This window comes from Lagenorhynchus albirostris, chromosome 2 (genome assembly GCF_949774975.1).
Source record: "Lagenorhynchus albirostris chromosome 2, mLagAlb1.1, whole genome shotgun sequence".
NCBI lineage: Eukaryota > Metazoa > Chordata > Mammalia > Artiodactyla > Delphinidae > Lagenorhynchus > Lagenorhynchus albirostris.
Window position 1 is genome coordinate 1,198,196 of NC_083096.1, and position 26,975 is coordinate 1,225,170.

A 26,975-nucleotide genomic window follows, 5' to 3' on the forward strand; every position below is an offset into this window, starting at 1 on the left:
CGTGGGCGCTCGCGCTCCGCTGTGGTCCTCGATCTCTCGCTCCCTGCGCACTGCAGTGCCATCCTGCCTTCTCACGGCGGGCTGTGTCTGCTCTCCGAGCAGGGTCTCACTCTGCACGAGGACCGCTCCCGGCGCCTGTGTGACACCCACACAGGGAGCTTCCACGTGACCACGGCCATACCTCATCTCGCTGTGCTGCGGCCTCCCCTTACTGGTCGCTTCCCGCTTTGCGCTCTGCCCGTGCCTGCTTGAGAAGACTCAGCGGGGCAGCGTCGCTGGCTCTACCTGGCCACTGGCTGTGGTGACACCAACTGGATTCTTCTGCCTCTGGGAGTCCGTCTCGGCAGAACCTCGCTGCACGGGCCCCCTCCCCCAGAGGCCACTACTCCCTTGCCTTGGTCGATGCTGGCCGCCAGCCAGAGTCCCCGACAGCCCCTCGGGAAAGCAGCCTGCATCCACCTCTTTCTCTGAGGCTCCTTTTCAGAGAAAGGTTTTTGCAAGCCTTAGTGAGGACGGCTCAGCGGATACTTGTAAACCCTCATGTTTTTTCTTGGCAACACCCCATCTGTAGAAACTTTCTTCCTTAGGAAATGCATCTCTGAATGCAGCGTAGCTGAAGGGATCCACCTGGAGTGACCCACCCACCTCTGGAAACTGTCTTTTCCCAAAAGGGCTGTGTTTCCATCCCACATGCTCTTCTAGAACCTTGCCACGGTGCACATCAGGAGGCGGGGTCTGTGTCCCCTTTCCTTGAAACTGGGTGGGGCTTTGAGACTGTCAGCAGAGCACACGGGGTGGGGTGGGGGTGGAGTTCTGTTCTGCACCTTCTGAGGCTGGTTGGCAAAAGGCCAGACAGCTTCCTCCTGGCTTCCTCTCTCCCAGGACACTTGCCCTCGTAGCCCCGCCTGGCTGCCTGGCGAGCTTACACGTGGGGGTCCCCGCTAACAGTCCAGCCGCCAGCCAGCCCCAGCCGCCGGCCACGTGAGCAGGAAAGTCACGATGACCCCAGCTAGTCATCACCTGACTGCATCACATGTACGGTCTGAGGAAGAACTATGCAGCTGAGCTCATAAACCCCAGAACCACGAGACAGAAAAGTGAGTGACGGCTGCAGTTCAAGCTACTGAGCTTGGGGCGACTCGCTACGCAGCAGCGGGTACCAGTCTGTCCACTTCCGTGTGGTCCCGCTCGTCAGCGTGCGCAGTAGCTCAGGTAAATCTGTCCCGGATTCCTGCAGGGGAGCCTCCCTCCTGAGCCCCCAGTGCTCTTTGCTGTGCCGGCCTCCTGCACCCCGTCCAGCGCCCGCATGTCCCCTGGCCCTGGGAGGCCCCGAGTCTACAGCCCAGTGCTTGGCACAGAGTGGGTGCTTCTCGGAGGAGGGGGAAGACGATCCCGGGGAGACAGGAGGGCCCTGAGCCAAACAAGCTTCCACTACCTTCAAAGGCCTTTTTCTCTGACCAGCGTCCCAGGACTTTTGGCTTCTCTGCTAGGAGCCTAGGTTGTCTCAAGTGAGAGTCAAAAAAATTTAAGTAGCAAGTGATCCCAGGGGACAAAGGATGAAGGGCTGCTTAAGCTAGGAGGTCCCTGAGGGTGTGATTCACAAATTGGCCGGCAGGTGGCAGTCTCGCTCCTGGTTCTTACCCTGCAAACTGGAATGAACGCTTTGGTGCTGGAATTCGTAAAACATAAAAAAACAAAGTAAAGCCAAGCACCTCTCCAGGCAAGGCGCGTGTGAGCTACAAAGGAGACCGAGTCACAGCCCCGCCCTCTGCGGCCGTCCTATAAAGAGTAAACTCTGTCTCTTGAGCTCATCTTTGGATTGCCGTCCAGCCCTTTCTTCTGTCTCGGGGTCCCATTTCATACGATTGACCCTGATGGACCAGAGGCGTCAAAGCTCTTGCCTAAAGTTTGGTTATTTTCAAGCTACTCACAGCTTACACGTCTGCTGTCTGGCCGGATGACCACAGGGAAGTTGGAGGGTCCTCGACAGGAGGACAGGGAACGGATCAGAAGCAGAGGAGGCAGGTCTGCAGGAGAGACTGCCCGGCCACACTTCTCCCCGGAGCTGCCAGGCCCCGGGCCCTCCTTTCCCGTCTCCCGGTGCCTCCTGTCTCCCTGCCCACACCGGCCTGGTGTGGACGCAGGCTGCTGAGAGGGAAGCGGCCTCACAAGGCCATCGGGCCAGGGGGCGGGGAAGGGGAAGTGGTGGATTTAACTGAAAGTTATACAGCCTGTTTCACAACACCCTGAGGACCCAGCCGCGGGCCTCCCCCTGAGGAATTTCTGAATCACCTTCCAAGCTCCCTGGAACATTCCTTGTGGTTCACAGTGTAAAGGGCAGCTTGAAGATGGGAACACGTTTCCCTGTTGGAGCCCCCATAGTACCCTCGTTCCTCTCCAGGTGGATTTCCCCCTTTCTTTCTTCCAAGCATTTTATCCTCTTGACGTTTACACACGGACTTTCCTGCCCTTTCTTTTATCTTTGGCCATCAGGTTCATTTCTCCTGCAGACCCCGAGAGGCTCTGGGACTCCTCCTCGGGAAACATGAAGACAGGGACTGAGGGTCCCGGTCAGGAATGCGGGGCCATCCCTCAGCCCCCTGTCACAGCCTCAGCACTGCAGAGCCAGATCTAATCCAGGGAGATCCAGTGAGATCCAGGCAGATCCAGGGAGATCCCGGGAGACCCCCCCGGGAGATCCAGGCAGATCAATCCTGGGAAGAGCCTTAGAGCCACCCCAGGCCCCTTGCTGGGCTTGTCAGTCCAGGGTCCACAGAGGCTGGCGGGACACCCTTTCCAAGAACCTCTGTTTCTCTTACTGTAAATAATTTTCAACATTATCTTCTTATTAAAACAAACACAGGCATCTGTGAAGGAGAACGTGAAATTTAAACAAACTTTTATAATAAAACCAAAGACTTCAGAGCCCTGGGAGCGACGGATCCCGCCAGCCCTCGAGCTCCCGGGAGCAGCGCGTCCCCTCTCTGCTGGCAGGGGCACCTCCGTGGGAAGCTTTGAGAGTGCGGAGCTGGTCCCAGCCCTCGTTGCACACACGAGGAAAGCCGGGGTCTGGGTCATGGTCACACGGTCACCGAGCTGGTTACTGCCCAGTGGTCCCCTACGTGCAAAAGAGGTGAAAATAGCCCTACAGCCTTCAGCCACTGGGGAGAGTAAGGGGGGCCGCTGGAAAGACCCCCATGGGCAGCTGGTGCTCGGCACTTGTTTGTTAGTATTGATATCATTTATTCTCAGTCTTGTCGGGACGTAATAGACATAGGGCACTGTAGAAGTTGAAGGTGTGCAGCATAATGACTTGCCTCACACACATCATTATCAGGATAAATTCAGTGACCATCCATCATCTCGTATAGCTAGAATAGTAAAGAAATAGAAAACTTTTCTCCTTGTGATGAGAACTCTTAGGATTTACTCCCTTGACAGGTTTCCTGTAACGGACAGCAGCGTTCACTGTCACGTTGTACGTTACGTCCCTAATACTTATCATCTTCTACTGTAAGTTGGTACCCTTTGGCTGCCTTTATCCAATTCCCCTCCCACCACTCCCTGCCTCTGGTACCCACAAATCTGATCTCTTTATCAGTTTTTTGGGTTGTTTTTTGAATCACGATGGACCGACAGCCCTGTTAGCTCCTGGTGCACGACACAGCGATTTGATATTTCTCTGCATCTCAAAATCCTCCCCGTGATCTGTCTGGTTGTCATGAATATTATTTATTTATTTGGCCATGCTGGGCGGCATGCGGGATCTTAGTTCCCTGACCAGGGATTGAACCGGGCCCTCGGCGGTGACGGTGTGGAGCCCTAAGCACTGGACGGCCAGGGAATTCCCCATATTATTATTTTAAACGCTTGGTGACGAGCTGAGACTCACAATACAAATTCAGCCCTGCTTCCTTCAGAGTGTCTTGGCCCTGATGATCCAAGGGCTTTGCTCTTCCTTGGGTGTCCGTCTCAGGCTGTGAAACGGCCGTGACCACCACCAGGCATGTGGACAACGTGTTCATCTGCGTCTTTCCTCCTCGGCCCACACGTTTCCTGTGCGCCCGGGCAGCTCCCGGCAGAAGCTCAGCCCTGCAAGTGCTCACTTTCTCCGGGAAAACTTCCTGACCCTGTGCTCCCCCCCGGAGAAGAATAAAGCATGCAGGGCGATCACATGGCCTGGCTTGCCTGGGACAGTCCTGCTGCCCCAGTGTCGTGTGGACACACCCCTGTGCTCTCCACTCAGCAGCCGCCCAGGAGTCAGGGCTCAGGACACAGCCACCAGTTTATGAGGTGCTCCAAGAGCCTCCGGGAGAATCCAGGCGTGACTGCCTTTTCCTGGACCTTCCCTAAGGATGTTTCACAGCACAGGTTGGCTGTCCTCCCTGGGGAAATCCATCAGCAGCCCCATCGCCCAGACAGGACAAACCCAGACCAAAGAAGGACAGGCACGAGTCTGCCTTTTTGTAAAATCTTGGGCAAGACTCCAAGGCTCCTCTCTCCGGGGTCCAGGGAACTGAAGGGAGACGGGATACCCGCGAGCCCACCACCTCTGCACAGCGAGCCCGTGGCCTCTGACGCCAATGTCGTTCGGCAACGTCACGGGCCTGTTGATTTATCGCGCGCGTGGCGCGGGGGTGACCGGGAATCCTTCTGGGTTCTGCTCTTACATCTTGGCTGGGTCAGAGGAGAACGGCCACCCAATCTGCGAGAAATCCTGGTCGGTGCTCCCAATCTTGGGGGACCCTGTTTGTCTGGACAGCCCGGCCCAAGGAAACATGTTTCTTAGGGTAGAAAGTAAGAAAAGCCTAGATAACTATAATACTCCATTTTCTGGTTTATGAGATGCTCGACTTTACTCCTGGAAGAGTTGGTTCAGCCACCTGGGGCTTTAAATGAAGCCTGTGAGGGTCTGAGGCCTTGATACCTGTCCAGCCTGGAAGACATGGCAGCTGCATCTGTGGGTGACCTGGGGGAGGGGCGACCAGCCGCCCAGCAGACCTGCCCCCAGTTCACTGCCTTGGGCAGAAGGACGCTTCCTTCTCACAGAGACGCTGGAGCCCAAGAGAGCGGCAGAGGGTGACACACAGACAGGCGCACAGCGGACACAATCACAGCGAAAGGGACACCCAGGATCTGGGTAGGCCCTGCTCCGTCTGCATCTGCATTCAGTGCAAATGGGGTAATTCAACCTGGAGAACTAGAGGGAGTTTCCTTTTGACTTAGAAATGCAGTGAACAAGCTACAAAAACTGCAAAGTAGAAGGAAGTGCTTTGTCTCCCAAGGCTCTCCCAGTCCTGGGAGCACCAGTGTCTCAGATTTTCATGATCCTCCGGGTCCAGACCCATAAGGCCCAGAGGGCAGTGCGCCTTGACTGGGGCGGGCAGGACCTTGGGGGGAGAGGATGGTACCTTCCTTTAAAGCCTGGCGCTCTCTGCTCCCCACCGGGCCCTCCTGACCAGGCGCCCCCGGGAGCTCCTTCCCTCTCCAGAGCACTGGGTTTCTGAGCTGTACCTGCGTCCAGGAAGGAGGTGTGAGCCTCTCCGCCCTCTGAGATGCCGGCAGCGGGCTTGCAGGAAGGGCTGGGAGGTGGCGAGGGCAGCCCACCCACCCGCAGCTGCCCCTGGGCAGCGTGGCGAGGCCCAGACAAAAACCCAGCTGAAGCGCCCACTCCTCAGAGCTGCTGTTTGGGGGTCGGAGGGGGGGCTCCTTCTTTGGATAGCAGGGGAGATTGGGGCAAGCTGAGGGGACAGAGCTGTTTGGGGGGGTTACACTCATGGAAGGGCACTGCTGAAGGCTTACTAGGCCTATACAATCTGTTCCCCCCGCCTCCCCCCCCACCAAAAAAACCCCACTTGCGTCTGGATTATACCCCCTTCACAGATGCGGAACCTGAGACCTGGGGGCGGGGACCAGCTAGTACACGGAAGGGGCGGGCTCAGAGCTTGGCCTGTCTTACCCGGCGCCCCCGTGACACCTGCCACCAGGACACCAAACGCGAGACCACCTCCCGTCCCCCCACACTTCCTCTTGTGTCAGAAGTTTATCAGGAGTCCTATCTCTTGGATCACGTGTGTCTCCACCCTAGTATTAGGCTGCCGGGAAGCCCTGAGAAGTTCCGGGCACGTGTGAGCCGCTGCTTCCCCCGCGGCGGGGCGCACCGGGGGTCCCCAGGGCGCAGCCGGGACGCCTCGGGCCTGGGGGCCGCGCTGCGGGACTGCGCCGTGACATCAGCGCCGGTGCGGTGACATCGGCGCCGGTGTGGTGCAGTGTGCAAAGCCCACTGGTTGGCGTGGCCCGGACACGCCCTCCCCGAGCGGAACAAAACGCCGCGCGGGCCGGGCGCGCCCAGCCCCGCTTCCAGAGCGCTGCCGTGCCGGTCGCCCGCCCGCCGTCCGCCAACCGCCGCGCGCCCAGCCGCCGCCAGGTGAGTGCGCCCCGGCCCCGCCGCGCGCAGGGCGCCCCCGGCCTTCCGGCCCCGCCGCCGCCCGGGAAGCTGCGAGGAGGGTCGCAAGGAAAAGGGGCGGCCGGGGCCGGCGCGGGCCGCGGAGCGGGGAGAAGTGGCGGCGGTTGGTTCTCTTTCCAGGAGGCGCGGGACTCCTCCCCACCCCGGGCTCCCGGGACACAAAGGGTCCCCACGTGCCCCTGACCCGGGACGGCCAGTCTCCCCACCACCTGCAGGTCCCGCGGCGGGACAATCGGCGATTCTGCGCGCGCACTGAGCTCATTGTACAGCTGGGGATGAGGGCGGCCGTGCCACCCCCCGCCTGCCCCCTGGACAGCGTGCCGAGGGCAGGGTGGGGGAACATCTAGGTTCAGGGCCCGCCCGGGGCAGCTGTGCCCCGAGCCCAGGTGTGAGTTTCACCCTTAGGAAAGGACCAGATGGCAGCCGTCCCCGGTCACCCCCCGCCACGTTCACACCCCCCTCGCCCCTTGTCTTGGCGCTGCGTGGGCACCATCACCCCAGCCTGAAGGAAGCCACAGTGTTTGGTGGCCTCAGTCCCTGAGGGCCGGGGAGCAGGAAGGGGCTGCCACCAGCACACTTGAAGCGAGCTGCAATACGTTACCCAGCAAGCCCCCTCGAGACAGGCGCCGGATCTGCTCTCACAGGCCGCAGAATGTCCTGCGAACGCCTGTCCCATTTGTTGTGCTCTAATCGAGACCTGGGTGTAGGCGGGAGGGTGCGTGGGCTCAGCCCTTCCCTGGAGGCCTGGGCTCTGGCCACCACACCTGCTCCTGGGCGCGGGTAGGTGGGCAGCCCCCTCCCAGCTGCGAGGGCTTCACCTGGGGATCCCGTCCCAGCGGCGCCGGGAGGTCCAGCGGGCTCTCCTGCAAAGCCTGGCCCTGACTGACCCTGAATGCTCACACGACCGTGGACAGGGGGCTTCGCCTCTCACGCTCAGCTTCTTTGTGGGGCGCTACGGAGAGGGCACGACACAGGCCCGGAGCCCAGAGGGGCCAACTACTGCCTTGTCCCTGGGCCTCGCCCCAGCCTTTCCCCTGCCCACCCCCCCACCCCAGAAGCTGAGGCGGCTGAGGGAGCTGGCCGCCCCTCTGTCAGCTCAGCGTGCAGGCTGGGGTGTCTCCGGGTGGGATCTGGGCACTGGGTGTTGTGCCCCTGCTGCTTCTCACTTGCAGCCTCCTGCTGCTCATGGGGGGCTCGGGCTCTCTCCAGAGAGACTGTCCTTGTGGCTGGATCCAGCCCTGTACTGCCCACAGCCTCCCAGGGAATGGCCCCGTCCCGCGGGGAGGAAATCCGGGCCGGGGACAGGCAGGCGGGGAAGGAAGTTTATCCTGCAGAGGGTGTGCTGTGGGCCAGGGAGGGGGAGGGGCCGCACTGCCTCTGTGGAGGGTCTGAGGGGTGAGGGACGCAGAGGCGAGACGACGCCTGTGCTGCGGCACTGCTAACAGAACGTGAAGCGCGGCAGGGCCACGGCCTTTGCCTCTGGGCCGTCCCGCACTTGCCTTCCCAGCCCAGGTGTTTTCTTTTCTCAAGGCAAACGTTTGCCTGCTGGTGAGCTGGTGAGCCCTCCCTGGCCAGGAGCGTAGTGTCAGCACTTGGTTGGCGAGCGGTAAATATTTGGTGAATGAAGCGGGTAGGAGTGGGCGGCTCGCGGAGCTGCCCTACCGGACACGTGTGAACCTTGCAAACGGGTGCTCCGGTGCTCGCCGGTGCCCCTGTGCGTGGGCTTGAGGCCCAGGTCAGGGAGGAGAGGGACGGTCTCTATTTACTCTGGGTCTCCTGGTGGGAAGGCAAACTGGGAAGGCTTTTCTGCGAGGCTGCTGGAATTTAGATATTTCTGTAAGCTGGCTTATTGTGAAAAGTCGGCTTGAAGAGGACAGAGGAATCCTGCATTAAACATTTTGAGGTGCTGGTGAGAATAAAGGTCACCGGTTGCCACCACGCGGGCGTTCTGGCAAGTAAGAACTGGACAAGCGTCAGAGCTGGCCCTTCCCAGAGAGAACAGTAGGCAGATGTCTGTGCTTGTTGGGCCCCAGGGACTGGCCTGTATCCGCCGCGTGTGTGTTATCTGGGACAGTCTGTGAGGTGGGGCGGACGCTCCCCATTTTACAGACGAAGAAACTGAGGCTCAGAGGTGATGAGTAACTTGCTTGGGGTTGCAGCTGCCATTCAGACACAGGCAGACTCCTTGCAAACCCACGCCCAGTCATTCGCGTTACAAAGAGCTTTATGGTGGCTCATAAACTACTTAAGGAAGATGTGGCTTCGCAGAGTGAACGAGGATGGAGTCCCGTTAGAACGCACGACCCCTAGGTCTTCCCTTTGCCGCATGGATGGAGAGGAGGAGGGGGCCCTTCTGGAAGTCGGGGCCTGGGTCCCAGGTGATACGTTTTCACCAGGTCTGATGCGTGTTTGAATTTTGGTGCCGGGTGTGCAGGAAAGAAAGGAAGCCTGGGAAAGAGCCTGCTTGAGGAAAAGACACACACGCGCGCACACACACACACACACACACACACACACACACAGTGGAGCTGGGGGTGAGTCGGGGAGGTGCTGGGTACCTGCTGGAGCAGCTGTGCTGCGGTTTCCTGTAGGCAGGAAATTTCTGTGGTGGTGATGGGGCCGCACTACGCAGCTACCCAGGAATTTGTCTGACGTCAACACTGAGTGATTCCCATGTATGGTAAGGAGTGTAAACACCGAGGCAGCTAGCATTTCCACCTCTTCCCAGGGGCCGGGAGGCACTGTCTGATTCCTGCAGCGACAGTGGATCACAGGCTCAGCCCCCACCCCACCCACCAACCCAGCAAGCACACCCTCCTCTGCAGTGCCCCCCGGCTGTCTATACAGGAGCCGCGGGGGCAGGGGCTTCCCGAGACGTCAGTTGCAAACAGCCTGTTTTATGAGGTCTGAGGGCTCGTGGGTTTTGGTTTTGCTTTTTAAAAATGAATCCAGGAAGATCGTTCAGACCTTTCCAGCATGGGTAACCAGTTGTTACTAAGCTGACATCGTTCCAGATAAAAGCAAAGACACTTACCTGTTGGTCAGCCTGTGAGACCTTGTTATGATATAGGACTTCCTGTGACAGTCTGGAAATACTTAAAATGAATTCTAGACCCCCATTTCTACCTTGGTTGACCTTTGGACTTCTGAACCCGGGGGGTGGAACGTTCTGTTATACGAGGCGCTGGGGGGCACGCACCAGCCCAGCCCACTGCCCCACGAGGGCCTCGGGGCCTGGACTTGAAAAGACAGAACTCGGAGAGGGAGGGAGAGAGGGAGCCAGGTGACTGTCGAGTTTTGGGAACCGTGGGGTCTGGAGGGATCACAGCGCAGCGGTGCCGGCCGGCTTCTCCCAGAGGCTGAGTCACGTGCAGGGTCCCCAAGAAGTCCCGTGGAGCTCAGGCCGGGCTTGTATCGCATGTTGGCCCTTCGTCACCTCAGCAGTGACCGTTCCTTTCAAGGCAGGACTGTTTGCCAGGCTCTCAGATGGTACCTGTAAGACCTGGGCTCTGAACCCTGAGCGGCGGGGTGCCCCCGCCCCCTGCCTTGGCTCCCTCCTGACGTCGGTGCGGGGAGGAAGGGGCTGAACAGCGAGGTGGAAAGGGTGACAGCTCCCCTGTGTACCTGGCTGGGTACCACACAGCCAGGTGATTCTAAGCAGGCAGGCACCTGACTGCGTGGGTGGGGACCTCAACTCTGTGCCCAGAGGTCAGCCTTTGGCCCTGGGGGGCAAGCGGATTTGGAACGGGAGAGGTGGGGATTTTCCACTGGGGAAATGAAGCCGTGGCATGGATTGTCGAGTCAAACCGCTGATCTGAGGAGAGGAGGCCTTCCCTCAGACGCTGGGAGCCAGCGGTTAGGGGTGCAGCGTCTCTGAGATGGCTTCTGAAACCTGAAACCTGACCACACCGGGCCGTCACCTCAGGCCGACTTTCACAAGATGTGGGGTGAACGTGGGAGTCTTGCCCTGTGTCCGCTTCTCCCTCTGCTGCCCTGCGAGCCCCGTCTTGGGTCTCTGCTCTTGAGACAGAGGATCTGATGAGACGGCTGCCCAAGAAGGAGGGGAGAGTTCAGTCGGAAGAGTTCAGTCCTGGGCTTCTCGCTTCCAACCGGCCCTGGATCCTGACATTTCCGGCAAATAGCTTCCCGGGTACTTCCAGCCATTCAGCAGAAAATTGAAGGCTGGTTGTCTATCGAGATTGTCGACATGTGAAGTGGGAGGAACCAGAGCTCTCTGGAGGAACCCACTGCAAACCCAGAGTGGCTGATGTGATCACAGGGACAGCAAAGCTTCTTGGTCCCCCAGAGCAGAAGACAAAAGAGTTAAGACAAGTCTCTGCTTGCATCTGGGGTGCGGGGGTGACTACACCCCAAGGAAGGGCAGGGCACTCGTCCCTAAGTCAGGGATTCCGGGTCCCTGTTTGGCGTTGCTACTTCTCAGGCCTTGCTGCTCCCAGATGCGGCCTGGCTGGGGAGGGGAGCGGACATCCGGCCCTCGCCTGGGCCCGCCCTGCGGGTGGTCGCCAGGAGGGTGCCCTTACAGCACACCAGGCCCTGGGCCATCGCTTGATAATTTCTTTCCTGATCCTCAGAACAACTTAAGGGGTCGGTGGATGTTCCGATTTAGAGACGCAACCACCTCAAAGCTCAGACAGGAAAGTCGCTTGATCCTTCAGCTGGGAAGGGATGAATCCAGGTCCCTTTCTCCTGACCTCTGAACTGAGCCGCCTGAACTCTGACCCAGAGAACATCTCTCCTCCCCGTCGGCTGCAGGGCCTCTGTCCTCAGAACTGAGCAGGCAGCTGAGAAGGAGCTGGGCATCCCTATAGGAGCTCCAGAAGGTCTGAGAAACAGTTTCCTTTTAAGGCAGTTGGGCCTCCTGTCTGCGGAGTCCGGCTGATGAGAAGACGGGGCTGGTGGGAAGGAGGCGGCCGGGGCTCCCCCAGCTGAGACTCCCCCCTCGGACGGGTCCTCACGTGGGCGGGGGGAGGGGAACCTGTCCAAGACGCCGGGCCCTGTCCCTTCTCTGGGCTCCCGAAGGGGACCCCCACCAAGTGGCCTGGCTGAGGAGTGGCCCAGTCGGGAGGCGCCCCAGGCAGATTTCGCCCATCCTGCCCTGCCCCTGGTTCCCTGGGCCCTGCTGGCTGTGGGCCCCTGACCCGGAGCCAGGGAGAACAAGGGCAGCCTGTTGGATATGTGGGTCTCCACGAGGGAGAAGGGCTTTTGTGCCGGGAACAAAACATTGCTGGGAACAGCTCCCCACCACGTGGTCGGGGAAGCCTCCTCCCTTAGGGAGGAGCCTCCCTAGGGGCTGGAGGACGTCCCCTGTGGGTTCAGGGGGTGGAAAGCAAGGTGAGGATGGAGCCCGGGTGTCCTGGACGCCCCCCAAGTGCAGCCCCCTGAATACGATGGTACCAGCACAGTGACTGGGTGGCTGGACGCGGCTGGGTCCCAGTTCTGCTTCCTACAGCCTGGTGACCAGGGGGCAGGGGGCTGGCCTGGCCTCCCCAGCCCTGTGTCTTCATGTGTGTCACGGGCGTGTCCCCAGCCCCAGGTCACCAGGAGAAGTGGATGGTGTTTGCAGACTGCCCGGCACACAGTAGGTCAGCAGACTCAGGGCAGGCTCTCTGCCGGGTGCCGCGGGCAGGGGTTTGGGGGTTGCGTCTAGTCATCTCGTCGGAGAAGCCGCCTGGCTCCGCGTGAACCAGAACCTCTCCCAGGGCTCCCTGCCCAGTGGCCGTCCCGGCACCGCCCCGCAGGGACTGGAGTCGCCAGGCGGCTCAGGGGTCTGGGCTCTGCCCTGAGCACCTCCCTGGGGTCGCTCGGTGCAGCGGTGCCTGCCTGATTAGAACGGGGGTCTGCAGCGAGGGCGGCGTGGGGGACGGTTAGGCGGGCAGTACCGACCTTGCTTCTCCCACCCGACTGTCCTTCCTGGTTTGCAGCGCCCAGCTCTGGCTCAGCAGGGCAGAGGGGCCAGAGGAATGGCGGGGCCTCAGAGTCCGGGGATGGGGCTGGCCCTGGGGCTCCAGGAGCTCGAGCGATCCTGTCCTCTGGGGGTGTGGGATGTGCGGAAGCCTGATGAGCTGTGGACGGTGCAGAGCCCGGAGGGGAAGGCTGGCCCTGTGCAGGTCAACGGCCAGTCCAGACCCATGTGGGTGAGGACGGTGGGCCTCCACCCTGCCCAGAGGGCTTCCACATGCCTTGCCCCAGGCTGGGGCAATTAAATCACCAACCCTGGGGATGTGTGAGGGGCGGGCGGTATAGCTGGAGACAGAGCTGGGAAGGTACTCGGGGAGGCTCTCTGGGTGAGGAGTGAGTGTCCCCTTCTGTGCCAAGAAGGTCTGGGGTGGGGGGCGGGGGTCGGCTAGGAAGGGGATTCCAGAAGCAGGGTGGCCGGAATTGTCCTCTCTGGGGATGCATTCAGGTGTAGGGTAACTGGCTTAAACGGCAGGGGAGCTTCTTAGTTTGTTTAACTGGAGAATCCGGAGACTAGTCAGCGAGGTGTCTGGCCTTGTTCTGTGGCTCAGTGATGTCAGGGCGGCTCCCTTCCCTGCTGTCAGCTTCCTCCTGGGACGGCTGGTCCCCCTTGGAACCACAGCCCCGGAGCCCATTGCTCCCCCTTCTCACTCAGGGGAAGGGGGCTTGCTTCCAGGACGTTCTCTCTGAAGATCAAGATGTTTTCTGCTCCGGAGTCCCCAGAACTCCCTTCTGTCTCCTTGGCCTGAAATGCGTAGCTGGCCCATCCCCAACCGGTAACCCGGGCTGGTCAGCTTGGGTCCAGGCCATGCGCGCTGGCTGAAAAGCAGGGCGGTTCCCGAGCAGAAGGGGACTGGAGCGTGGTGCTCCCTCCCAGGGGGCCGTGGGCCAGCTGAGTGAAGGTGAGTGGGGAGAGGCCCGGAGAGGCAGGGCTGTCAGGGTTTGGGGTGAGCAGGTGAAGGGGGCACAGAGCAGGTGCGGCCGGGAGAGGAGAACTGCTCCCCGTTCTAGGGTTTGGGATAAGATTCCTCAGTGCTGGAGAGAATGGCTGGGGTTCCAGCAGCAAAAAACGGACAAGTCAGGACAAAGAACAAGTTAGAGAGGAAAGGTAATGAGTTCAGGTGGCTCGTGTTGAAATCGAGGTGCTCATGGACCATCCAGGTGGAGGCTCTCCCGTGGAACCGGGTGTACGAGCCTGGGCTCGGGGCAGAGGTCAAGGTCAGCGATGAATGGAAGTCCTTGGCAGGGGTGACCTCGGGTGCAGTGGGACCAAAGGAGACGTGGGGGGAGAGAGGGACCAGGGTGGGGCCAGAGGAACCCCAGCTTTCAGGAAATGGGAGGACAGAGCAGAGGCAGTGAAGTGGACTGACTGGTCCACTCCAGCAAAGCCTTGCTGGAGATTCCCACGGTTCCGAAAATATTCCAGCCTCGGAAGCTGGCGTCACCAACACCCCTTCCCCACGTGGAGCCTGCTCTCGTCCCTCACGTACCCACTGAGCATTGTGAGGGCCTCGGGCTCTGCAGAGCTGGATGGAGGGCATGGACCAGCTGTGGCTCTCAGTATTAGGGGAGCCGATTTATTGAACACCTGTATGAACACCTGTGTGTCAGGTGCACACACCTGTACAAACACGTGTGTGCAGGGGACTTGGTAGTGAACCTCGACTGGACCTTCTTCTTGAGCGGAGGCCTGTGTCCACTGTCCGGTGGGGCGGGGGGGGGGAGAAATTTTCCTCCACCCTTCGAGCTTCTTCTGACTGGAAAAAAATTAAATTGACACGAGACAGATGAACAGGAGAAAATCAAAGTTCAAGAACATGTCTACATGGGAGAGACCCAGGAAACCTGAGTAACTCCCCGAAGTGGCTGAAACCCTCCCCTTAAATATCATCTTCCGCTAAAGACAAAAGAGGAAGTTGGGGGTCGTGGAAGGCGATTTACCTGGAGATGGAAAAGCAAATGCTCGGTGAGCGAGTGTTTGCTGAGCCAGCAGACACGATGGGACAGAGCGGACTCTGGTCTCCAGGCCCTGCCGACCCTCCCAGCACACCCGGCCCGTGTTCTTTGCAGAGATCTCTGGCGATAGCTCTGTTTGGGGAACAGGCCCTCTATCGAAATTCTTTTAGGCAGTTGGAGGAAGGTCAGTTTCTTCCTGAGTCTGTTGGGCCTTGATTGTTTTCGGCTTGAAATAATCTGCAGGACAGAGAGACGTTTCGGGATGGCAAGTTTTGTCCCCATCACCCATCTTGTACCCGCAGTCGCCAGCGCCCCCCATAGAGCCCCCCACCCCAGCCCCGTGCGCTTCTGTCCAAAGAACTGGAAGGGTCGCCGTCCCCCGGCAGCCAGGCATCTGTTGAGAGTGGTTGAGATGGGCCTTCCCTGATCTCGGGCTCTGCGGGCATCTGTGTCTGTGCCGCTCGGGGCTCTGACCTGCAGGGTCGCCTCCCCTGTGCCTTGGATTCCTGCACTAATAATCGTCACCGCACACTCAGCACGTGCCAGGCACTGAGCCGCGCCTTTGACGCGCCGTGTCTCACTGCATCCCCGGAAATGATCTGTGAAGTAGCTTTTGCTTTTATCCCCGTTTTACAGATGTGGAAATCAAGGTTTAGAAAGACCAGCTACCTTGTTCAAGGTACACACAGCCAGTGAGTGGCAGGGTCAGGACTGGACCAAACCCATCTGGCATCAGGACACCAGCTCAGAACCAATACCTAGAGCATCGCAATGTTGTCCCAGGCCGCCTCCTTCGGACTCACCTGGGTGCTTGTTAAAAATTCACGTTCTTGGGGCTTCCCTGGTGGCGCAGTGGTTGAGAGTCCGCCTGCCGATGCAGGGGACACGGGTTCGTGCCCCGGTCCGGGAAGATCCCACATGCCGTGGAGCGGCTGGGCCCGTGAGCCATGGCCGCTGGGCCTGCGCGTCCGGAGCCTGTGCTCCGCAGCGGGAGAGGCCACAACAGTGAGAGGCCCGCGTACCGCAAAAAAAAAAAAAAAAAAAAAAATTCACGTTTTTGTACCTCATCCTCAGAGGTCATGATTCATCGGGTCAGAGTTGGCGCTGGAAAATCTGATTTTGCAAAAGGCCCCCACCTCCCCCATTCTAATGGACTCGTAACTGGGCCCTATGTGCCTACCTCCTGGTTTAAAAAAGAATGGTTTTATTTGTGAGTTGTATCTTATATACAAAAGAGTGCATAAAACCTGCATATGTGTGGTTCAAAGAATAATTACAAAGGGAGCCTCTGTGTGATAACCACACGTGGCTGGTGCCTTAGCAGACCCCTTGGTGGCCCCCGTTTTCTCTCTTTGAGGTAACAAATCTAAGACAGTAGTTTGTGATACTCATTGCCTTGCTTTTCTTTATAACTCTCCCACCCCTGGGTCCCTCCCTTGACGATAGAATTTTGCCTGCCTGCGGGCCTGACACAGATAATTTGTGTTTTGTGAGTTCTAGCTTATCTGCTTCTTTTGCTCCAAATTCATCTTTGTGAGATTCATCCCTGCGGACGCACGTAGCAGATGGTTCGTTGTTACTGCCGTTGTGGCCTGTATCTTGTGCTTGTGTGTATCCTTTAGAATGCCGGGCACGGGGCTGAAAACACACCGGTTGCTCAGCGATTACCTGTGGGCTCTGGGGTGGGAAGCCCCCAGGTTGCCGTTCTGCCCCCCCAGCTCCCCCCTCGACCTCTGTCCCTGGCTTTTCTGTTGTGGGCCATCTGTGTCTCCATCTCCCCGGGGAATTAATTCCCGTTTCCGCGTCCACTTTCAGAATGCCGAACTGGGGAGGAGGTAAGAAGTGTGGGGTGTGCCACAGGACGGTGTACTTCGCTGAAGAGGTTCAGTGCGAAGGCAGCAGCTTCCACAAATCCTGCTTCCTGTGCAGTGAGTACGCACCCCTCCCAGGCCCTGCTGTTGCCATGGGGACCGGATGGGGCAGTCAACACCCCGGGAACTGGCCCCACGGGAGGTAAACAGCTCGACATTTGGCTGGCACGCAGCTGGGCGGGGAAGCACTTCAGGGCCTCTTTGTTCCTCAGGAGCTGTTTTCTAAGGGGAGGGCGTGAGCTGGCCTGAGCCGGAGGGGTGGTGGAGGCGCAGGGGCTGAGGGCCGCGGAGGCACAGGGGCTGAGTGCCGAGCAGGGAAGACTCGGCGGGGGAACCTTCCCGCTCACTCTCTCTTCTTTCTCTCCCTGCCACAATCCTGGCATTTCAGAGGAAGATACTTTTAGCCCAAAGTGTCATCAGGCTTTGGACCCAGATTACCCCTTGTTAAATGGCAACAGGAATCACAGATGCAGAGGACAAACTAGTGGGGAGGGGGAGGGCAAGAGAGGGGAAGGGGATTATGAGGTCCAAACTACGATGTATAAAAAAAATAAGCCACAGGGATGTATTATACAGCACAGGGAATAGAGCCAGTATCTTATAACAGCTATAAGCGAATAACTTTAAAAGTGGTGAATCACTGTCTTGTACGCTTGAAACTTATATAATCCTGTACATCAACTATATTTCAATTAAAAACATTTTGTCAAGGCAGCAGAGGCAGCAGCCTCAGGGGACGCTGCGTCTAGGGAGGAGCTGGGCTCCCCCCACCCCCCGCCACCCCCCGCGCCTGCAGCCCGAGGCCTTTCCCCGCACTTCCCATCCCCGCCTGGAGCTTGGCTCTCACCCTGCACCCCCACCTCTGCAGCCCCGAGGCCTTTCCCTGCACCTCCCATCCCCACCTGACAGTCTGGGGTAAGAGGAAGGTGAGCTGGAGGAATTTGGACATCGTCCTGACGGCCGGACCCAGACCCGCTGCTGCAATCACAGCCTGGATGAACAGGAAGCCAGGCAGTGGCCGCCATCCATCCGGGAGCTGTCGGGTGGTCCGGGGGACGCAGGGCATGCAGAGGCCGTGGTGCTGCACTGGCCATGGGCTGGGCCGGGCAGCCTTTCAGAGCTCCCGGCCCAGGAAGTGGTGGATGGAGGGAGCCTCCGCATTTTCCTGAGTGACGGGGTTCATAGCGACAGAGCCGAGGTTCTGGGTTAGAAGAGGTGACCTGCGTTTTCCTTGAGCCCAGGCAGAGGGGGAGGCAGGGAATTGTGGGGTTAAGCTCTAGGTTTCAGAACCAGTTGGTCAGGGTTTGGATGTGCATTCTGTTTTTGTTCTCTGCGTGGTGATGGGCAGGTTACAGGGGGGATAACAACACCTACCTCATGGCGGCGGGGGGGATGGGGGTATGAGAATGAACAGGGAAGGGGTTCGGAAAACAAACAAAGCAGTTGGAGCAGTTGTGAGTGTTCAGTAAATGATAGCAGCTCCCCAACACACACACACGCACGCACGCACACACACACACACACACACGCGCACACACACACGGCCCTGGTGTGGCTCAAGGACCCCTCAACAGCGGCTGACATCTCAGCCTGTCTGGGAGGCCTGGGAATCGGGCCCGTGCCCCCGCCTTCACACGAGCAGAGTCGGGAGAACTTGGCCGCCTTGCTCCCAGGAGCTCGTGGTCCAGAGCAGGGTCCAGACAGGCCAAGGGCCGCCTGCTCCCTGGATGAGCATCAGATCCCACCTGCTGTGGGCGGAGCAGCCAGAAGCCCCGCCCATCAGAGCCACACCCTCCGGCCGCAGAGACTGATCTAGGGCTGCCGGTGGCCAACAAGCTTGGGTGGGGCCTTTGGCGTCCAGCCCGGAGGAGGTGGCGTCGTGTAATCAGCGATTCCCTGCACTCAGGACTTTACGAGCTGCTTAGTTTTTTCAGAGGGAATAAGAGGCTTTGGCCCTGGCCAGGGAGAGGGTCCAGACTGCCGGCCCCAAGGACCCCTCTCTGCCCTCAAATGTTGCTTTAATCACGGACTGAAACGGGCCAGCCGGGCGGGGAGGCCTGCAGGCCTGCCTGTGGAGGAGTGGCCGCTGGCCGGGCGGTCCAGGGAAGCCAGGAATGCGGGGCGCGGGGGGTGGTACAGGAAGGAACGGGCAGGCCTGGGGCAGGGGTGGGGTGCAGAGGACCAGAAACAGTTGTGGGAGGTCAGGCTGGGGAGCGGGGTGGGGAGGTCTGCTGTAGGACTACTATAGCACCTACAGGTCAGCCTCCCGTGCCTCTGGGGTCTCCGGCTGCGGCCGAGTGCCTGGGCACTGGAGCTAGAGGATGTCCCCAGTCTGAGCATCTTCACAACCTGCTGACTCTCGGGGCCTAGAGCAGCCTCGGGCGCGCAGGTGTGTTTACGAGTGGGACGAGGGTCACTTCTTTTTCAGTGCCGTGGGCCTAAGTGTCCAGCTGGAATCGAGAATGCAGAATCACCCTGAGAATCAAGGGACCTTCACTCCAGAGGCAGAGAAAGGCCAGCAGGGTGTGGGCCTGGGTGGCATCAGGGACCTCAGCCCCTTGCTGGCCAGGCCTGGGTGAGTCCCCGAGAGAAGGTCCTCTGACCGTCCTGGTGCTTGCCTCTGGTTCCTACTCAGGTTGGCATCCACGATCCCTTTCCCGGGGCCTGGGCTACGCAGGACGCTGCCCTAGACGGTTGGGGAGAGCAGCCTCCTCCCTGGGCTCGGCGCACAGGGTACAGCCTGGTGGTCTGAGGAGGGGCCGCCAGTCCCCATCCGCAGGCATCCGCAGGCAAGAGGGCTCGGCTCTGCAGGGACCCGCCCCGAGGCTGCTGCTTCTCCGAGCTGTAGCGGCTCCCACCTGGGGCACGTCAGCCCTGTGGGAAAGCAGAGCAGGTCTGGCCTCTCCCCGAGGTAGCAGCTGCTGGAACTGGGCTGCTCCCCAGAACCCGGAGCACCGGGGCACTCTCAGAGCCCTGCACGCCCCCAGCACCAGCATCCCTCACCCGCAGGCTGTGGTCCCTCGCCCGGCCCACCCGAAAGGGCTTCTGGGCTGGCAGCGAAGAATCAGGCCTGAAGGTCAGGCTGGGCTCCGGCCGGGCCCTGCTTCGGCTGGTTCTACGAGCTGGAACTTTTCTGTGGGCCTTGGTTTTCCTTCCAGAAACAGAGAATTACTGTCTTGGGGTGGGGTGAGGGGGCCCTGGCCTCTCACCTGGGGCTGCCTCTACCCTGTGGCATCTGGAGTACATTTTCCCAGCAAATGCACACAACCAACCCGTAATTAAGTTTTTCTGTTTGGTTTTTGCTTAACATGGTTTGGTAGAAATTGATTCAGGCCTTCCTTCAAAATTCCCCTTAGTGGAGTTTCTGGAGGAGTCTGTAGGTGCCCAGACTGGACCGGGGTGGAGGCCAGAGGCCAGGGCCTCTGGGACAACAAGGCAGGGCGGAAGCGGCAGCGAGGTCGGGGTGTCCCCCTATAGAGGCTGGGGCTCAGGTAGGAGGCCGTCTGGAGGGCTCAGTCGTAGACCCTGGAGTCTCCTCTGGGCTGAGCCCCTGGGTCTCCTGCTGGCAAGGTCGCTCTGAGGAGACCTCCGTTCCTCTCGCCCTTCTGTCTCACTTGCTGCCTCCCCTCTGGTCTTGGAATTTCCAGGTCCGCTTGGGTCTTACGGGAAGCAATTCCAGGCCAACTTCCCACCCCAGAAGGAATGTTGGAGCCCCACCCCCTGCTGTTCCCGGGAGCCAAGCCCTAGGGAGGCGGTGGGAAGATCCATATTTGGGTCACCCGAGTGCCGTAAGGACGTGGGGATCTCGGGCAGGACCACAGGGTCCTTATTTAGTCCGAAATCTCAAACCTGAGCCCTGGGGGCAGAGAGCCGGCCTTTAAAGGCAAGGGGATGGCTGGGAATTCCCTGGCGGTCCAGTGGTTAGGACTTGGTGCCTTTACTGCCAAGGGCTCAGGTTCAGTGCCTGGTCAGGGAACTAAGGTCCCATAAACCACACAGCGGGGTGGGGGGGGATCTGAAGGGGGGGGGATCTGAAGGCGAGGGGATGGCAAGCTGGCCAGAGCTGAGCGGAGTGCCTCTGCAGGGAGGAGAGGCCGGCTCCTCCAGGGCTTCCCGGGAATCCATCTTCAGAAGCACGTGTTTGAGGATGTGGTCCAGGTGGACAGACTGAATCCCAAATCTGGGGACCTTCGTGGGACCCAATTAGAATCATAGGCCAAGGCCTAAAGAAGCAGGGGAAGTCGGGTCTCTTGAGAGAAGGACTTGGGGGTTGGAAGCCGATGATATTTGGAGGCCTGGCCCCCCGCCTTGTGTTCCCACGGCACTAACTCTGTATCACACTATAGGAGCAGCGGACGTTTATGATACCCTACTGTGCACAGGGTACTGTGCTAAGTACTCCCCGGGCGAGGGCTCATTTAATTCTCACAGCCACCTTTTGGGGAGAGGCTGTCATCCGCATCTACCAGGGGACACGAGGACTGGGAAGGGGCAGGGAGAGAGATTGGGCTCTAGGCAGCTGACTCTACATGACCCTGGGCTCCGAACTGTTTTACTCTGGGTCGCTGGACACAGCCCTGCTCTGAGAGCCACAGGAAGATACAGGCGGCCCGCAGGCTTTCCAGTTTATCCCATTCCAGTCTCTTAACCTTGGAGTCAGGAAGTTCTTCCCAGCATCTGACCTCAGTCCCTCCCGTGGCAAAGTGATTCGGAGATTAGAAATTGCAGATCTTGCTGTCGCGTTGAGCACATCCTGCATCTCATTTCAAAGCCCGCCATGCAGGGGGCTTAATAAATACGGCCCTTCCCCTCGGGGAGCATCACTGCCCCTGCAGCCCTGCCCCCAAGCCTGTAGGGGTGTCCCTTCTGGATCCCGTCGCTGGAGGCAGGAAAGCCCCGCCTTTCTTCCTTCCTTTCTTTTTTTCCTCTTCTGTCGGGACACGTGATCGCTCTGTCAAGGGCAGAGTGAGGGTCCAGCAGGCTTCCTGGGGCTTGGGGTCAGTCTAGGCTCTCGGCTACTGAACCCGGGGACTTCTGAGGGTGCAGAGGACCAAGGAAGGCCCATGCGGTTCCTGGTGGGGGGCGGCTCGGCCAGCATCCTTAGACCCCCTCCTCTCTCCTCCCAGCTCCCTGGCCATCCTGACCCCTGTCACCAGGCTTCTGAAAGATCGGGATATTACGTGTGCAGAGTCCCAGAGAGCGTCGGCTCTCGGGGTGCTTGCAGCGAACCGACTCCCCGTACCCTCTTTCCTCTGCAGTGGTCTGCAAGAAGAATCTGGACAGCACCACTGTGGCCGTGCACGGCGAGGAGATTTACTGCAAATCCTGCTATGGCAAGAAGTACGGGCCCAAGGGCTACGGCTACGGGCAGGGCGCGGGCACGCTGAGCACGGACAAGGGGGAGTCGCTCGGCATCAAGCATGAGGAGTGAGTACGCCCCTCCCAGGTGGAGAAGCACCTACTGTGTGTCAGGCCAGTCAGAGGAGCGGGGGTCCAGCAGGGAATGAAACAGGCCAGGCTCTTCCCTATACGGCGGAGCCGCAGCCCATATTTTCATGGGTGTCAGAGCTGGGGGGGGCCCTAGGAATTCCTGGGTCCCGTCTCTTCTTTCCACGGGTGAGAAAACCCAGCCAGTCTCGGTGACTTGCTGGGGGCCCCTACAGGCAGTGAGTGTCCGAGCCAGACCAGCTTGCACCCCTGCTCACGGGGGCGTCAGTTCCCTTCCCCGGAATCACGGGGTGTCACTAGGTCCCCAGCACCCACTGACCACTGACCTGCTGTGAGTGGAGGTGCTGGCGGTCAGCCTGCCAGCTCCTTGGCCCTGGGGGTGGGGGGGATGGACGGAAGTGCTGGATGAGTTCCCACATTTCGGCCAAGGTCACTGCCCCAGTGGGGGTGACTGGTCAACAGATTTCTCCTGGAAAGACTCATAATCGGCAGGCCGAAGGAGTCGGGGACAGAGGAGGGCAGTTCCTAGCAAACGAGGTGTTCTGGGACTCCAGTGTTTCAGCTGGGGGGCTGAGCAAAGTCTGACGTGCCGGTGAGAGTAACATTGTGCCCGCCCTTGGTGTGTCCATCTGTAAAGTGGGAGGTGACCCCCCAGGACCTGGCAGCCGCGGCCTTGTAACAGGCTGGGCCAGGTGGAGGCGGGGTGGTACCCACACGGTGCCAGACCCCCGCCTGTACTGCCGCCTGTATGTCATGTCACCGCACGTCCTTCCCCACGCAGGGGCCCCAGCCACAGGCCCACCACCAACCCCAATGCGGCCAAGTTCGCCCAGAAGATCGGCGGCTCTGAGCGCTGCCCGCGGTGCAGCCAGGCTGTCTACGCCGCCGAGAAGGTGATTGGTGCTGGGAAGGTAAGGCGGCTGCTGGGCCAGGGTGGGTGTGGGGACGCGGGCCGGCCAAGCCCCTTCCTGAAGCATGGCTTCCGGAGCTCTGCGAGTGCGACCCTAGCTTTGCTCAGCCAGCCCGAGCCGTGGGCTGCAACTCCCTCCCTTCGTTTCAAAGCCCACCGTGAAGGGGAAACCTTTGTCCCCGTGTTGCTTGTCCCCTGTGGCTTCTGGTCTCCAGGGGGCTGAATCCCTCCCCGCTCGAGCGTAACAGCCTCACCCCTGGTGGAAATGATTTTTAAGCGCCTACGGGCACTTCCTAGGGAGCTGCCAATCTATGGGTCTCTCTAGAATCAGGGGCCGCAGACCTCTCAGGGTGCGTGGACACAAGCCCTGAAAAGAACATGCAAACGTTTGTGGGATCCTGTCTCTCCCTGGGAAGGCGATCCACAGCGTGCGTCAGATTTTCAAGAAGATTTGTGATCCAGAAATGTTAAGAACCACTTGAAAATCCACGTACATCCTGTGTCAGAGGATGTGGACTCAGAAACCCACCCATGTCCCCGCAGGGCAGAGCTTCCCAAGGTTCAGGCCTGTCACGGCCTCCCGGGAGGCGATCTTTTCTAACTGCCTCGCCTGCCCTTCCCCCTCAGTATTCCGATAGTAGCCGCCCAGGTCACCGAAGCACAGTGGGGTCCCCTCCCTCAGAGAGGCTGTGGGCAGGGGTCGGGATCTGCAGCCTGGGACCAGCAGTCGGGGACCACTGAAGGGACATATTCAGGATGGGTGCCCGGAGCGGGTTTCTGGAGCTTCACACGAGGCTCGGCCGGGCTCACACGGTCAGCTGTGCGGCCACGGGGCCTGGAGCCTGTCTGCAGCTTCTCTGGACCTGCGTCTTGGCCTCCGAGGCTTTTCAACCTTGAGGAGGGGCCGGCGGGCGGGCGGGGTGGACGGGGAACTCACACGTAGGACAAGTCTAGACCCAGCACTGGTGCCTGCTGGGGGGCTGGGGGCGCCAGGGTCTGGAGGCAGGAGACGACATGCGCGGGTCTGGCTGTCAGGAAGCCCGAGGGCAGGCACTTTCCTTTCTCATCTCCACCCCAGGCACGGGCAGCCGTTCGAGGGAGTCTCTTTGCCCTTAAAAGGCCTTGTTTTGTCCCGTCTGCTGCTGCCGGCCTCTGGCTTTCCCGGTTCTGCAGAGCTGTCAGCCCGCTTGGCTGTGCTGCCGGAGCTGACAGCTGATCTGGGCTTGGCAGGCCCCCGCCAGGGGCGCAGCCCCAGGCCACCTTCCCTGGGGAGGCTGTTGGCTGTGCTGCCTCTGAGCTCCTCGTAGCAGCGCGAGGGGCTTCTGTGGCCCCCAGGGAACGAGGCTCCTTGGCCTTTCCCTGCGGGTTCAGCGTAGCTCGTGGACCCTTTCTCCTTCCAGTGGTGCCGGGCGCCTCCTCTGTGCCAGGCCCCTGCCCCGCTGCGCCACCCCTCCTGCCGCGGTGACGGCCTTTGGGCAAACCAGGCACCTGTTCTAGGATCCAGAGGCCTGGCGGATCACGAAAGCCTGCCCTGTGGCCAGGCTGCGTCTGTCTGGTCCTCACATCCGGCTGCGAGGGCGGCAGCGGTCTCCCCGTGAGGAGTGAGGAGGCCGTGCACCTGGAGGTGATGCCAGGGCGGGTCCGGAGCCCTCGCCTGCTCCAGTGGTCCCAGGCAGGATGGTCCGGATGAGGCTGGGCCGGCCCTGACGGTGGGAGCTGGGGAGCGGCTGCCTTGGTGGTGGTCCCACCCCGGCCTGCTGCCCCTGCCCACCCAGCACTTTCTCCAGGAGGTGGGGTTAGGGTCCCGCCAGCAGCGGGCTGGTCGGCCTTCACGAGTGCTTTCATCACGTCTAGGGGAACGGCTGGGATCAGTACTAACTGCTTCCTTCCCTCCCCAGTCCTGGCATAAGTCCTGCTTCCGGTGCGCTAAGTGCGGCAAAGGCCTCGAGTCCACCACCCTGGCCGACAAGGATGGCGAGATTTACTGCAAAGGTGGGTGGTCCCTCCCCCACGTCTTCCCTTCCTGGGGGTCTGAGGGGCAGAGGGCCGAAGGCCTTGCTAGATGTCGGCCCCTTCCGGGCCTCGGAGTCAGTTCCAGAGCGTCTAGTGCGACACTTTCCCGTTAGCGCTGAGGGGGAGCCTGGGGGAGGAAGTGACTTGGCCAGAGTCACGGGCAGATCGGGGCAGGCTGGGGCAGAGCCTGGGCTCCAGGCTCCCGGCCCAGAGCTCTGACAGCAGATGACGCTTCTCCCGGGATTTCAGACACAGGGGAATGGCCACGCCGTGGAGCCAGGGACCTCCTCGCTGTTGGAGTTGACGGGGAGGGCGCAGCGCTGGTGGGCTTCGCTGCTCCAGGGCCCGGCCAGGCGCTGCGGTTGTGGAGGGCGGGAGGTGTGGCCGGGGGCGTTCTCACCCCTCTGCTCTCTCTGCAGGATGCTATGCCAAAAACTTCGGGCCCAAGGGCTTCGGCTTTGGGCAGGGAGCCGGGGCTCTGGTCCACTCTGAATGAGCCTGCCCATCGCGTGCCCACGCCTGTGCTTCTCATCACCACCCCTTCCTGGCAGCCTCACGACCTCCACGATTCGTCCTCCCTTCAGCCCTGCACGCGTCACTAAGGACTTGAACTGGGGTGTCTGGCTCCCTTTGCTTCGGGCGTCTGCCGGAGGCCGCACCCCTCCAAGGTGCTCCCTCCGCCTGGGACCTGCCGCCCATCACAGGCAGGAGGCCTTGGGGTTCTGGGTCTCTCCCGGCCCTGCCCCACCCCGCAGACCCCTGTCCTCAGCCTCGTAGCTGCATGTCCGTCATCAGCGGAGCCCAGCGGGCGGGGAGCGGGACCGGGTGGGGCGGGAAAGGCTGTGCTTCTTGTCGGGGAGAGGGGCTCCCTGGAGTCCCTCAGAGCCGGCCTGGGGAGTCCCAGCTTGGGAGTTCCTGGGGGACACACAGGCAGGTGCACACCACAGGGGCCGCCTGCCCCGCTCGGCCTGGTGCCTTTGAGACTGGGGGCAGGTGTCTCCCCACTCGGGCGGAGAGCAAGCCAGGCCTAAGGGCCCCAGAGTCAGGATGTGGTCTGGCCCCCCCAGGCTCGTGCTCCCTGTGGGACGGGGACCCTAATGAAACACTCCAGCATCGCTGCACTGTCAGAGGCCCAGACCTGAGGGTGCATAACTCTGCCCCCAGCCCCGGGTCCTGAGGCTGCGGCTCTGTCCTTAGCACGCCTGCCTGACCCTCAGACGTGGAGGGAGGTACGCGCAGCCTGTCTTCACCTGGACACCCTTCCCCTGCCCCCAGCCTTCTCCAGCCACCCCTCTCTGGGCACGCCACCCACCCCTTCCGAGCCCCCAGGTCCAAAGCAGCAGGAGGGTGGGGAGGGGCCAGGCCCCGCTGCCCCCCAGGGACGGAGGGGGCCTGCCCTCTGGACCGCGGGCTGCAGCGCGGGCTCCACTCAAGCTCATTCCACACCCAGTCAATAAAGCTGTCGGAACAGAACTCTGGCGCCCTGTCCTGCTCTGGACCCCCGTGGGGCTGGGCTGGGACTTGATGGGAGCCACCGCAAGTTAGCAGGAGGGCTGGTGGGAAGAGAGTGACCGCTTCCTGCTGTGCTGGGGCTGCCTCCTCCCTGGCGTCCGTTGTCGCTGAGCCCGCTGTCCCGGAGTGACCCGACCAGCCCAATCCTGCTGCCACATCTGGGGGTGGGAACCGTGTGGGCTTGGAATTTGAGGGGCTCAGCAAGGCCCCCAAACGGTGCTGAGAACTTTTCCCAGCTTGGAAAGTCACAGAGTGAGAGGGAAACTCAGCCAGAGGAATGTGCATGTCAAACCCAGAAAGCTGACTTCTGCCCAGGAGGCAGGCAGTGGGGTGAGGGCTGGGAGTCCAAGATCAGGTCTAAGCTCGCTGCCGTCGGGCAGGGCCTGCTGCCTGGCTCACAGACGGCCGTCTTCTCACTGTGTCCCCCTCCCCCGCACCCCGTGGCGGGAGGAGCTGGAGAGAGTTTCCAGGGGTCGCTAATCCCACTCATGGGGGCTCCACCCTCCTGACCTGATCACCTCCCAGAGGACCCACCTCCAAATACCATCACCTGGGGATCAGGTTTTAACACATGACTATGAGGGGTGGGGAGGACAGCTTTCAGTCAATAGTGCAAAATTCACTCACTCTGACCCAATAGCCCCAAAGTCTTAACTCTCCTTCCAGAGACTTCAAGTCTCACGCGGTGTCGCGTACACTGGACGTGGGAGAAACCCCGGGTCTGAGGCGTCCTGAGGCAAATTCCTCTTCAGCTGTGAATCTGTGAATGATGTGTGTTCTGTGCTTCCAAGGTACAAAGGTGGGACACACAGAGGATAGACAT

At 60.5% G+C, this 26,975-nt stretch overlaps 1 protein-coding gene across 1 annotated transcript; it reads left to right on the forward strand.

Annotated features, from left to right (window-relative positions):
- The first annotated feature begins 6,267 nt into the window (after positions 1-6,267).
- On the forward strand, positions 6,268-26,113 carry CSRP1 (cysteine and glycine rich protein 1). The gene is made up of 6 exons (XM_060126344.1): positions 6,268-6,427; positions 16,214-16,326; positions 21,528-21,696; positions 22,499-22,628; positions 24,526-24,619; positions 25,060-26,113. The coding sequence occupies exons 2-6, from the start codon at positions 16,215-16,217 to the stop codon at positions 25,134-25,136; spliced, it is 582 nt and encodes a 193-aa protein (XP_059982327.1). The 5' UTR covers positions 6,268-6,427; position 16,214; the 3' UTR covers positions 25,137-26,113.
- The last annotated feature ends 862 nt before the right edge of the window (positions 26,114-26,975 follow it).